This window comes from Corvus hawaiiensis, chromosome 22 (genome assembly GCF_020740725.1).
Source record: "Corvus hawaiiensis isolate bCorHaw1 chromosome 22, bCorHaw1.pri.cur, whole genome shotgun sequence".
Lineage (NCBI taxonomy): Eukaryota > Metazoa > Chordata > Aves > Passeriformes > Corvidae > Corvus > Corvus hawaiiensis.
The window spans coordinates 7191898-7204405 of record NC_063234.1 but is presented as its reverse complement, the minus strand read 5'-3'; the positions used below and the strand labels follow the sequence as shown (position 1 = coordinate 7204405).

Here is a 12508-nt window from a genome sequence, read left to right as displayed (position 1 = left end):
CATTTCAAAGGAAAGAAGCCTAGAGGAGAAAAAACAAATTTGGAATGCAACAGCCCCGAAACTATTTTAATGCACCAGATGGGACAGAAGAAATCAAAACTGCCTGAAACAAAAACATTCCTAATCCCAAGTCCAAGGCAGTAACATACAGAGGATGACAGTCAGAGTGAGCAGGGACACACATAAACCAGTGTGACTATGAAAGAGCAAAAAAAAAAAAAATCCTAAATGGAAATGACAAAACAAACTGTGGCTGCCTCATCCCTGCAAGTGTCCCAGGCCAGGCTGGACAGGGCTTGGAGCAGCCTGGGATAGTGGAAGGTGTCCCTGCCCATGGGGGGGGGGTGGGGAACTGGATGGGCCTTAAGGTCCCTCCAACCCAAACCATTCCATGGCTCTAAGATGAGACCAGTAAGTGATGCAACACCTGACCCACACAATCAACCCTTAAACACACAAAAAATCAGAGGCAAACCAAGACATGGTTGGTAAAGTGCTGAAAAAGCCCAAATATTCGTTTGAGTGTTTTTATTTTGGTCTCTACAGACTGTAATGTGGCCGTGAGCGAGAACTGCAGAGCCCAGATCAAGAGCAGGGCAGTTCAGGATTTAACCCAGCTTGGGGCTCTCATGGGCGGTCATCCTTTGTTACCTGCAGACATGGCTGAAGAGGCCTCAAAGCCACAACACATTCCCTGGGTAAACAGAAGGGGATAAGCAGCTGCAGCTCTTAGGGAAATCCTTCCTTTTCCTGAGACCAGACAACCCAAATGCTTCCTGGAGCTGATCCAAAGCAGCAGTGTCGTGGCACAAGTCAGGTGAAGTGATGTACCTGTGTCTGTGAGCACATCTGGTTCCCCTCTGTCCCTTCCTTCTCGTCCCCATTAACCATTAACTTTGGGCTGACTCTTCAGACTGACAGCAATTCCGTGTGACTGCTTCACCTTCACATACAGCACAGGCAGCCCAGAGCAGCCCAGCAGCGGGAGCTCCATCCTGAGGGTGAGCAGTGGAACACATCCCTCCCCTCCCCTCAGCTGCTCCTTGCCCAGGAGCCCATCAGCACAGAGAGAAATGTCCAGGAACAGGCTCCTCGCTCCGACCTGCCTTCAGGATGAGTAACAGTGATGCACACAATCGGGGGGGAAGTGGCTTTTTCCCAGCCTCTGTTTCCACTCTGTTTCTTTGGGAACAGCCCTACACTACACATGTGGTAAGGGAGCACGAGAGGCCTCGCTGTGCAATCCTTCAACCCCAAATATCCACACAAAGCGTTTTCACAAGAAACCCCAAACCTGAAGGAGAGTTCATTCCCCTGCAGAAAAGCTGAATTTATAACCCTTATAAAAAACCTCACACAAGTAACTTTGAGGTTTAACTTTCTTTCAAGAACAGCACATGCCTGGTGTGGGGTTTCTGTAGGGCTCAGAGCACAATCCCATATTGACTAGCAGGAACCTGTAACCCATTGGTTTTTTTAAGATATAATCTACTGAACTGAACTTATCTGTGGATGACTTGGTAACAAACATTCATGAGCAGGGTCACTTTCCCAATTTCTAAGGGCTGTGGTTATTCCTACAGCCATAACAGTGACTGCATTATATCACACATGTACCAGAATATAATACTGCACTGTACTGTAACCCCCCACTGTAAAACAAGCTGTATATCCCCTGTCTCCTTGGTACAGACACTCCACAGGACTTCAGGCAATCTATTCTTTTCCCCTTCTCTTCTGTCAGAATAAAACAGAAAAAAAGCCACTCATCTAGTCTGGAAATACTAGAAAATTTCTACAGTATTTATAAAAAGAACAGATATTCCAGCTGATGGAACTACTCGTGTAATTCTAGTTATTGGAAAAGCACCCAAGTGTGGCACAGTTACTCCGAGAACATAATTTTTATACCATTTATTACATCAACTGTACTTCCCAAGAATGAACTCACAATTTATGCACACTGCCCTTCCTCTTCTACTCTTGAAAACTGCTTACAAGGCAAAGGCAGTAACTTGAGCAAGGGAATTTGCAGCTTTAAACACTTCAGCTTTACGTTCATGAGATGATGATTCCTTCTGAATTTAGGTCCTTTGGATTCTTCTCCATGTCAAGTATTAAATCTTACTAAAACATTTAAATTACTGCTGTGCACGTTCAGACTCTTGCAGGATTCAGTTTATCTTCTGATCCCAGCAGAGACAACTCTTGTCTGGAAGGCAACTGATCCTCTGAGTTTTCAGCCTCAGATTTGCGTTGTTAAGTTTTCTTATTAAGCTTGTTGTGTGTTAACTGAAGAGCCAAAATTCACTCAGGTGCCTGAGCACTTATCCACAGCAGCTATTCCATGGGGAATTTTGACTTAAATTTAGAACCACAAGAATTAACCAACTCCTCAGGCCAAACTGCAACGCCAAGGCAGTGATTTTGTTCCATTCCTCACCGCACTATAAATAAATGTCACTGTGATGCAAACACTGGGGGATGAGGTTCTTGGATAAGCAAAGACTGGGCTCCCATCTCTGTTCTGACACAAGTTTTTCCCACTCTAGGCACTGGAAGGTCACATGCAGAACACAATCTGCACCTTGTATCTTCAGCTAAAGGCCAGCATTAATGTCACCTGGCCCTAATGCACCCTTGTTCCCTCCCATCAGCTCTCAGTCATCTCTTCTGGTGGCTCTGGGTACTCAGGAAGTGAGACCACCCTCAATGCAAATTGATAAGAGAAAAAACGGTATCTGGGGCTCAGCCTGGAAGAACAGCAGCATCATTCAGAAGGAGCAGGGCACGGTGTTTGGGGGATATTTTCTTCCAAGGAGATATACAATGGATGTGTAGTGCAGAGGAAAGAAAACCTGAATGAGAAAGCGAGGGAAACGTGTCGAACAAGGATCCTGTTGTCCCGTGTAACTAAATTCTCCTGCAGAGCTGCCCAGGTATGTGGACAGTGTTTTAATTAAGGCAACTGCTCTGCTATCAAGACAAATAATCACTTGTGCCAAAGTGGAAACCGTACCCTTTTTGGAGTAGCTAAGCTCAGCCACTCCTTCTGGACTCACTTCTTGGTTCAAGGAGCTTATTAGCAATTACACAATTGCTACCAGATTATTTTTTAAAATACGATGAAACAAGTATCTAAAAAGAAATCCATAGAGGAAAGAGGAATTATATCTCAGTTCCCCCATGTATGACACACACTTCCCATCCTTGCTTTGATCACACTAAATTGTATCAAATTCTGCACTTCACACACTCAGGACAGCCAATATCTTGGCTCAGTAGCCACTTAAGTTGAGTACACCCAGGTGGCTGTTTTCTTCTACAGCCTTGACTGAAATGTACCACATCTACCACTGAAACAGCAACACTCCTGGTGTAACAGTCCTTGGAAATAGTCTTTTCCCATGTTTATTCAGAGGTCAGTGTTACTGACCTCCACAGGAACCTTACACACTGGAAAACTATGCTAAATGCAGCAAAGTTAAAGATGGTATGTTTTTTCCTTAAAGAAGCAGAAGGAACAAGGGGGAATGGCTTCAAAGTGAAAGAGATTAAGTTTACTTTGGAAATTAGAAAGAAATTATTTTCTGTGAGGGTGGGGAGGCCCTGGAACAGCATTCCCAGAGAAGCTGTGGCTGCCCCTGGATCCCTGGAAGTGTCCAAGGCCAGGGTGGACAGGGCTTGGAGCAGCCTGGGACAGTGGAAGGTGTCCCTGCCCATGGACTGGGTGCTCTTTAAGGACCCTTCCAACCCCAACATTTCTACAATTCTGGGAAGATGAACTTCAATTAGCCAAGGAGCCATTCAGATCCATCTGTGTTTTGAATCTGCATCTGCAAGGTGCAGGTATCTGAAGATGCATGTGATGAGAGCAGTTTTTAATTAAAAGCCCATCCCACCAGGAAGGTGAGTATTTTAACCACATGTGAACTTTTAACATTAAAGGAGGACAGAAGCACTGCTCCCATGGCTTGGGGAAACCACTCAAACACAAAGAAGAGCCCCTGGAAGCTCTCTGACCCTCTCACAAAACAACCCTTCTGGCACAGCTCCAGCTCATTTCATCTAATAAAACATCAGAATAATGTTTCTGAGTCACTGCACGGCCTCAGAACTTCCTGTTCCTGCAGAAGGCAGCCACGGCCTAGCGGATGTTGTGGAAACTCAAGAAGGAAGCCTGGCTCTGCTCATCACGGGCCTAAAACCACCAATAAAGTCACTCCCACAAATCCACACAGTGCTAAACCTTAATTCGATCCACCACATGTCCAAAGGCCACACAATCATCAAGCTTTGTTTATTAAATGACACTTAAATGGACTTTTGTGTTCAGATATAATTGATAGTGGAAACAGCTCAGCATTATTCATGTATTTGCACTGAATTCCAACGCTGCAAGAATTGGCAAAACCAAAATTAAACCAAATGAGCTTTTCTGCAAAAAGACAGATGTTAACAAGGTTGCAAATCCAGGTTTGTCTAGCTAACTGTGTCATAGCAGGAACGCCACATTAATTACAGAAAGTTTTAATTCTGCTCCAGGAATTACATTTAAAAAGGTGACAACCATTCATAAAACAGGATCCTTGGCTTTCTTCCTGTGCCTTGCTGGATAAAATAGGGCTTTTGCTGGATTCCCATTCTGAGAAACAAAAGGCAGCCATCTGGCAGGCACAGCCAGAGTGCCCTGGACTGTGACTGGTGACCTGCAGGTGAGGGCTCCTGTATCTCATTACCAGTCCCCAGTCCCAGGAGCCATCACAGAGTATCAATACCTTGGGAAGTCCTGACTGTTTGGGTCAGACTCCAGCTGGGGTTGGAGATATCCAGCAACAATTCAGGGATATGCAGGACATACTCTCTCCAGTGGTATTTCTCTATCTCAGCCTTCCCCTCCATCCTTTAAAGAGATCAGGTAGGTTTCCAACTAGGATTCATCCTCACACACACTCCCTTCAAATGACATTGAAACAGATATTTTAAGGGTCTCTAACACCAGCAGTGCAGTGGCAAGAGCTTGGAAGACAAAAAGGCTTAAAAATAGGAAGAATAAGTGATATGAGGCCACAGCTGAAATTCCCTTTTCCAATCTCATGCCAGGAAGTGGGGTTGCTAGCTCTAAGCCAAGCATCACATTAACTGTTGGGGTCCCTCCCCTGCCATGGAGCCCTGGGAGAGGGGCCCTGAGGGCACAGACACGGGGTTTCCCTGTCCCTGCTCAGCCTCGTTCCCATTGGTTGGTTTGTGTTCCCTGCGCGGGCAGAAGGACCCTTGGTCCCGTGACTGGAACAGTTCCTCGGCAGAGCTCCGGCCATGCGGCTGGAGAAATAAACATCTCTGAAACAGCTATCAAGAATCTGTCTGTCCGTATATATTTCCTTTCCACGGGACTCCTGGTTTGATATATGCGTGTTGCAGGATCCCCACTGCAACATTAACAATTTACATATATTAATTGCTATCTCCAATTACCATCAAGATATCCAGAGGTAATCCTTGCTAGCTGGAAAAGCTCCTGCTTACAGCCACTCACCAAATGGAAAAACTGGCTCTCAAGCACCATAAATTTATTCAGAGAGCCAGAACCCCTTTCTTTAGCCAATAATCCTTGTGTTAGAAACCTGCCTGGCTGCTGCTGGCTGGAAGCTCATCCCACAGGTCAGCAAGTCCAGGCAGAAAAGCCGGTCAGAAACTCAGCTTTGAGCCCACAGGGTTGTCAAAGCACTTCTGCTTCCACCACCTTCTTTTTCAGCTTTCACTGGATCTGATTTTTTGTTTAAAACATCTTCCACCCTCACCAGACGCTCAGCTGGCCATCTGCATCCAATTATTTTATCTCTCCCCGTGATGCCGCACAGCGCTCAGGCTCTTGGACTCCAAATACAAAAAGCTCCAGTCACATTCTCATGTTCTTTATGGTCTGTGCAGCCCAAGCAGCGCAGTTTGCCTGGGGGTAAATTCTGTAGCTTCATACATCTTCAGTACTGAAGGCATGCAAGCAGATTTGGGACTTGCCTGGAGCTTGCATGAAGCAACGGCCTGAACCGCGTTCAAATATTTCAAAATCCTACGTTTATACATCTTAAGATTCATCACTCTGGGATTTTCTAAAAAATAGCACATTCTACTAAAAATACTTCAGTATTCCCCTGCGATGAGAAAGCAGAGCTGATCACCTCCCAGATCTTTAATTGCAAACAGAGCCTTAAAAAATAACCAGCAAAGTTATGACTGCTGTGTCTATAAAGAACTCTCACTTTAATTCTTCCATGGCAGCATTACTTGGTTCTGCTCCTCAAGAAAGCTTTCACTTTTGGGAATGAGTGCTGTTTCAATACCAGTCTTACTGGGAGAAGAGAGGGAGAAAGCTGTGGCTGTGAGCAGCCCCCCCTCTCCTGGAGAGCCTGTCTGTTCTGTGAGGACCATTTTCTGTCCCTACGTCATGCCAGGCATCTGATTTTCCTGAGTCAGCTAGATTTTTCATCTAATTTATATTATACACACCCAGGCAAACATCCAAATTAAACACTCAGCAGGAAATTTGTACTTGCTAAAGGAACCTGCTTAACTTTCACCAAGACTGAGAGCGCATCAACTTCCACACTCGAGTCAAAGCCATCAAGGCAACCCTGCCACAGATCCATTACTTGCTGCACACGGCCCCCAGGGACAATAAATTCAGCTTCCACCTTTGCCACCTCAGCCCTCGAAGACACGTCAGTGAAGAAAATACCCCAAAAGGACTCTGGAGGCTGTGAGCCCGGGCATCACTCACCCACCTCGTCCTGTGCTGCTGTCTCCACGGCAGCACTGCCCAGGAGCTGATCCTTCTTTGGGATTTCTCTTGGAAAGAGCACAGCTAGAAGTACAGAAGGCTGACTTTCTGTACAGCTGGCCTTAAGAGAAAGGAAGCAGAAGGACAATTGCCATGGATTGTTCTAACCTTTCAGGATAAGCTGCTCAGCCACTCGGAAGCGAGCTCTACCAGCTTCCCTCCCTCACGCCTCCTGCCACTCAGTGTGACTTCCACAAGCCAAACAAAACCTCACTCTCAGCTGATCCCAGGACACATTTCCAACCAGAGGACACCCTCACAGTCCCCCTTCTAGCAGATGATGAGAACAGATGTGATTCACAACAGGCTTCATGCAGTGAATCGGCAGCAGCAATTCCTGGACAACATGAGGCAGTAAGGAGGTGACACAGCATTTCTGTGACATCTGAACTAATGCTCCAAGTGCTGTCACTACACAGAGTAATTTAGGCTGGAAAAGACTTTCATATCATCAAGTTGAACCTTTGACTTGGAGCATCCTCACAACAAACCCCTTTAAGAGCAGTGCAATCACCTTTCTTTCTTCTCTTTTGGGAACTTCCTCACAGCTTGGACTTGGCCCACAGGTAGATGCTCCAAGGCTCACAGTTTCCAGAGGAGCTCCGTGGAAAATTATTCCAATTTAAATTAGTTGTCCTTAAAAAGGTATGTGCCTACAGCAACTCATTCTGTAGAGATTTAGAAGTCCTCTTGTACATTCTGACAGCCTCTGAGCAGTGTATTTACAAATAATGACTGACTGAATCCCAAGCAGAGCATTCCACACCAAGGCCCATTTCCAGCACCATGCACAGCTTCTTTCAGGCAGGACTTCTGGAGGGCTGTGATTGACAAGGTCTCTAATGAACTCTAATTGAAGCCTCAGCAGTCTGAAAAACCCAACAACAGATGTGGTGAAAGGGCAAACCACAAACTGTTTTGCTAATGAATGAAAAGTGTCTGGGCTGATGAGGGCCAGTGACCCAAAAATTCTCTTCTTCCACCCACCCTTTTACTTCATGTTCAAGTTTGGGCCATTTCCCTTGTGAGCACAACACTTGGGGGCAGTCATGGACAGTCCTGGACATACTCCATGTATTCAGGTTGGGACCAAGATGCTCTTTTGTGACAAACAAGCAGCAGAACATGGACAGAGTAAGAGGGACCTCAGGGAGGGAACTCAGTGTGGTTACCCTTCCCAGCAGGAATACCAGCCTAGGAGTGGTTTTAAACTGCCAGAGGGCAGAGATAGATGGGACACTGGGAAGGAATTGCTCCCTGTGAGGGTGGGGAGGCCCTGGCACAGGGTGCCCAGAGCAGCTGTGGCTGCCCCTGGATCCCTGGAAGTGTCCAAGGCCAGGTTGGATGGGGCTTGGAGCATCCTGGGACAGTGGAAGGTGTCCCTGCCCATGGCAGGGGTGGCACTGGATGAGCTTTGAGGTCCCTCCCAACCCAAACCATTCTGGGATTCTGGAAAGGAGATGCCAGTTTCTTACTGGCTAGTTTTGGAAAACTTTTTACATACAATGACATTTCTAAGCCATCTTCTCTCCTTTCAATGGATCTTAAGCGAGCAGCCACCATCAGTCTGGAGATCAGGTCCTATAAAAAGACCATGGCAAACTGAGCTGCAAACAGACTTCAGGTAATACCCTAAACTTCACATTAAATATTGACATGAGCCTCTGCTTCACACCTACTCCACCGTGGCAGTGGACTAAAGAAATCAGGAAGTCAGGGTGCCACGTTTTACAATCCTCTCTCAAGTTTAATGAACCTGCTCATGCTCATTGTGCATTTGGAGTCTGCCCTTTTCCTCAAGGAGGTTACAGTCTGCTAATGGGACAAGCAGCAGAATCAAAACGTCAGATGTAAAGGTCTGGATGAAATTTGCCCAAAAAAGGTCAGAAAACTGTTTGCTCGAGTCTGGCTCGTGATATTTCTGGAGCTGTTACAGGCGGCAGAGCACACCCTGCTCTTGTCTAACCAGTGGAGACTTCAGGAGGTCAGGCTGAGAGTGGCTGCAGAACAGGTCTGCAGGTGTCTCAACAAGAAAGGAATCATACTGGATTTAACAAATCATTTCATCTCCTCCCCAGAGGAGGGACTGCAGTGCCTCGTGTGGGGGTCACAGACCCTCCTCCTAACAAGCACCAAACCAGTCTGGTTCGTGTTACACGATGAAAAGAAGCCCAGTGAGCGTGTTGCTGATGGAAAGCATGTAGAGCACTAATGAGCACCATCCAAAAGTAATTCCAGCATTTAGAGGTACCCAGCCATTTTCTGAGTCATTAAAAAACCTCAGACCAATTACACAGTCAAGCCTGCCATGGCTCCCCAAACAATTCCTTGTTTTGAGTGGTCCTGGGAGCTGCTCAAACCCCAATATCTGCTCAAGTCCTCCCAATTTCGTCACAAAACCAACCATGTCACACCAGATCAGACCAGTGATTTAGTTACTTGTGTCCTACCTCCAGCAACAGCCACAAAAACGATGCTTTAGGTTGCCAAGAGTTTTGGGGGCACAGATGTAGCCAATTACTAAATGGTTTCAAGAGAGAGAAATAATCCCTTCCTGAAGGGAATAATTTCTTTCCTGACCCCCAGAGCTCTCTTACCTGTACCTGGGCTTATATGAGTAAAAGAAATGTTTAGAGTTTGATAAATTTAAGTCAGCCACAACTTTTTGACCACAGCTTACCAAAACCAGCCTCAGAAGCACTTAGGAACAGACCTTTCCAACCAAATCTTTACCTGGTGAGCAGCTGCTCTTCTGCACAAATGTAGAAGCTTAGGTCAGAAATAAGCCATGTATTTAGACTGGACAATAGAATCCAGTTTTCCCACTAGCAGACTCTGTATAGATTAAATCAGTACTTCAGTAACACCTTCAGTTACTCCAGAGGCAACTGTGCCACACACTGTTTTAAGGGACAGCTGGCACTAACCAGGTTATTACAGCCCAAACGTGCATCACAGGATGTGCAACTTGTAATGAGCCTAGAAATCCTTCCTAAGTTCGTTTCCTTCCCTAGCACTGTGTAAAGGACAAAAAAAGTTCCAGGGACAAGCAGAAAAAAGATATCAGACACAAGATGGTCAGCCAGGTTTGCTTTTTGACACTGGACTGCAGAATATCTGATAGAGCATAAATTATAAATAGATTTGGGTGTTCTCCAGATGCCCAGACACTCTCAGCAGCGTCTTTGCAGCGTGTGAGGCAGCACAGACACTGCACCTCCCAGAGCTGCACACAGCAGGTTGTTTATCAGGAGATAATACCCAGGTACAAGGGCCTGCACCCATCTGTACACACTGTCCCACATCCAAACAGCAGCCTCCGAGCCAGCGGTGAGTTCATCACGAGAGCTGCTAATGACCCTTCATCCCTAAGTGTCCCTGCACACACAGCCTGTTGGCTGGCCCCAAACAACCACGTGGATTCCTGACATTGCTCGGGCAGTGGCTGGTTGTTTAACCTTGCCAAAAGACAAGGGGACAAACAAATCACCACACCTTCGAGATGCCTCAGAAGAAGTTCTTACATACCAGGCCTTCGTCACAGCCACTTCTTGGGGACAGCATCCAGTACTCACCAAGTCAATGAGGTCACTGAGATTCTTCTCTATCTGCTGCGGAGGCAGACGCCTCATCAAATCCAAGGCACAATCCAGCTGCTGGTCACTCTGCAGGAACAAGAAGAGCCCTCGGTCACAAGGTGGACACACAACACAACACACAGCTCCCAGTTCTCAGCATGCTTTGCATTAATACAAGTAAAATTCACTACACTTGATTGTGGATTATTGACTTGGCAATTTAACACCGTGCAGTTGATGGAAAGGAGTCCAGTCCTTACTTCACCCAGACTGCTTCCAATATTTGCCTAAGTGTTGTTTTTCCACACTATCTCAACAATAACCTGGGTTAGGGAACTGAAAGTTGCTTCGCCCAAAGCAGGTTTAACACTTCCTCATTTGCACTGATCAGCTTGAGACAACCAGCAGCCAAGACAAACTCTGTTCCACTACAGAGCTCCCTCTCCCCTGCAGCTTTATCAGAAAACCAGAATGAAACATGCACGCAAAGCATGACCCATGATTTCCTTCTTCCCACAAAACACACCCCAAGGGCTGCCTGTATCTAAGAAATCAGGGACGTCAGTTATTTAGAGCAAACACGGCAACCTTCTCCAAAGGGCTCACTGTAGCTGCTCTCACACCAATTCTGACACAAAAAAACACCCTTAAACTCCACTTCAGAGTCAGCAAATGTGCCCCAGACCCTTGAGGAACTGAGCCACAGTCCTGACGTAACCTTTAGCTGTCCTTTTCATCAACAGACACAAACAGACACTTTCCTGCTGACCTAACAGCACCCAAAATCTGCAAAAGTTCCTTTGATCACAGGTCAGGTGAAGCAAAACCAGTTTGTTTTCACTGCTCCTCCCCTCCCCCTTTTCTCTTTGCCATTTCCAGCCACCCAAATCCCACGAGCTGAGGTTCAATTTCACCCTCCGTGTTCTTTCAAGCTCCCAAAGTCTTCCTTAAAAACAGCTTCAAGACTAACACAGTTCTATCATCACATTATTCAGCGCAGCAGCCCCCAGGACAGGGAGAAACAGGAAGCCAAGTTTCCTGCAATTAAGCTAAACCTGCGGAATGAGGGAAGGAGGGAGTGCTCAGTTTAGTGGACATCCATTAGGAAGCTGTTCATTAGATGGCCAGGGGAAGGGAACTCCTCGCTTTTTGTTACTGAACTCTCAGTCTCCAAACAAAGATACTCTTTAGGTGGCCTGAGTCTGCCCAGCTCCAGCAGCCGAGCCCAGGCAGGGGATCTCTCTTCCCAAGTATTGTCTGTACCTCCTACTATGTCTTGCATCCAGGAAGGAAACCTGGCACATTGTCACAGGGTCGTGCTCTTCACTTGTGGATCGTGGAAACACTTAGGGAAGTGCTCTGTCCTCCTCTGTCAGCTGGAATTGTTTAAAAGACAAAAAAGCCTGGGGAAGGATGTTAAAAACCACCACTAAAGCTGCAACCCCAGAGTAAGTATTTTACAGCGAGGCAAACTGAAAATGAAATATACTGAATGGAGGAGAATCCACACTTGCAGTGTTTATGGATTAACCAAGAGTGACCATTTTTATCCCAATGGATTCAGTAACAGCTGTAAAAGACACGAGCAGGATTGTTTAAGGCAGAGATTCTCCAAGGGGTTCGGACACAGCTGACACACATGGCTGTGTGCAGTGGAAAAACAGAAACATCCAGGCACATACAGTGCCTGGGTACAGTGCATTTCTCTGGTATCCAGGAGGTAAAAGCAAGGCTGAGCAGCAGGACTCTTCAGTTTCTTCCGGAGCATTTAGGTAATTAAACAGCTTGCCAGCAGATCTCTTAAAGCACCAAAATAAAGACAGGTTCTGCTGCAGTTCTGTTCCTAAATCCATGGTTATACAGTCACTTTAATCCAGCATAAATCCAGCTGGAATGGTCAAAAAGGCAACACAAAGCTGACAGATTACAGAGCCAAGTGGTACCTTGGGTATTGGATACATCTGGTATGACCTATTTCAGAATCGAACAGGCAATGGAACCAGGATCTTTTGCTCCCAGGCCTTTCTCTGCAGGTGAAGATTTAAAAACCAGGTGTGTGGTTAAACCCAGCCTATGGCTCAAGCCCAGCCTG

At 46.3% G+C, this 12508-nt stretch overlaps 1 protein-coding gene across 2 annotated transcripts in view; it reads right to left on the bottom strand.

Moving 5' to 3' along the window:
* The window catches only part of CAPZB (capping actin protein of muscle Z-line subunit beta), a 57060-nt gene that overhangs the window by 31756 nt on the left and 12796 nt on the right, over window positions 1-12508 (bottom strand). For both annotated transcript variants that reach the window (XM_048326195.1, XM_048326196.1), the window contains exon 2: window positions 10414-10503. In XM_048326195.1, coding sequence (XP_048182152.1) covers window positions 10414-10503 — 90 coding nt within the window. The remainder of the gene's footprint in view (window positions 1-10413; window positions 10504-12508) is intronic.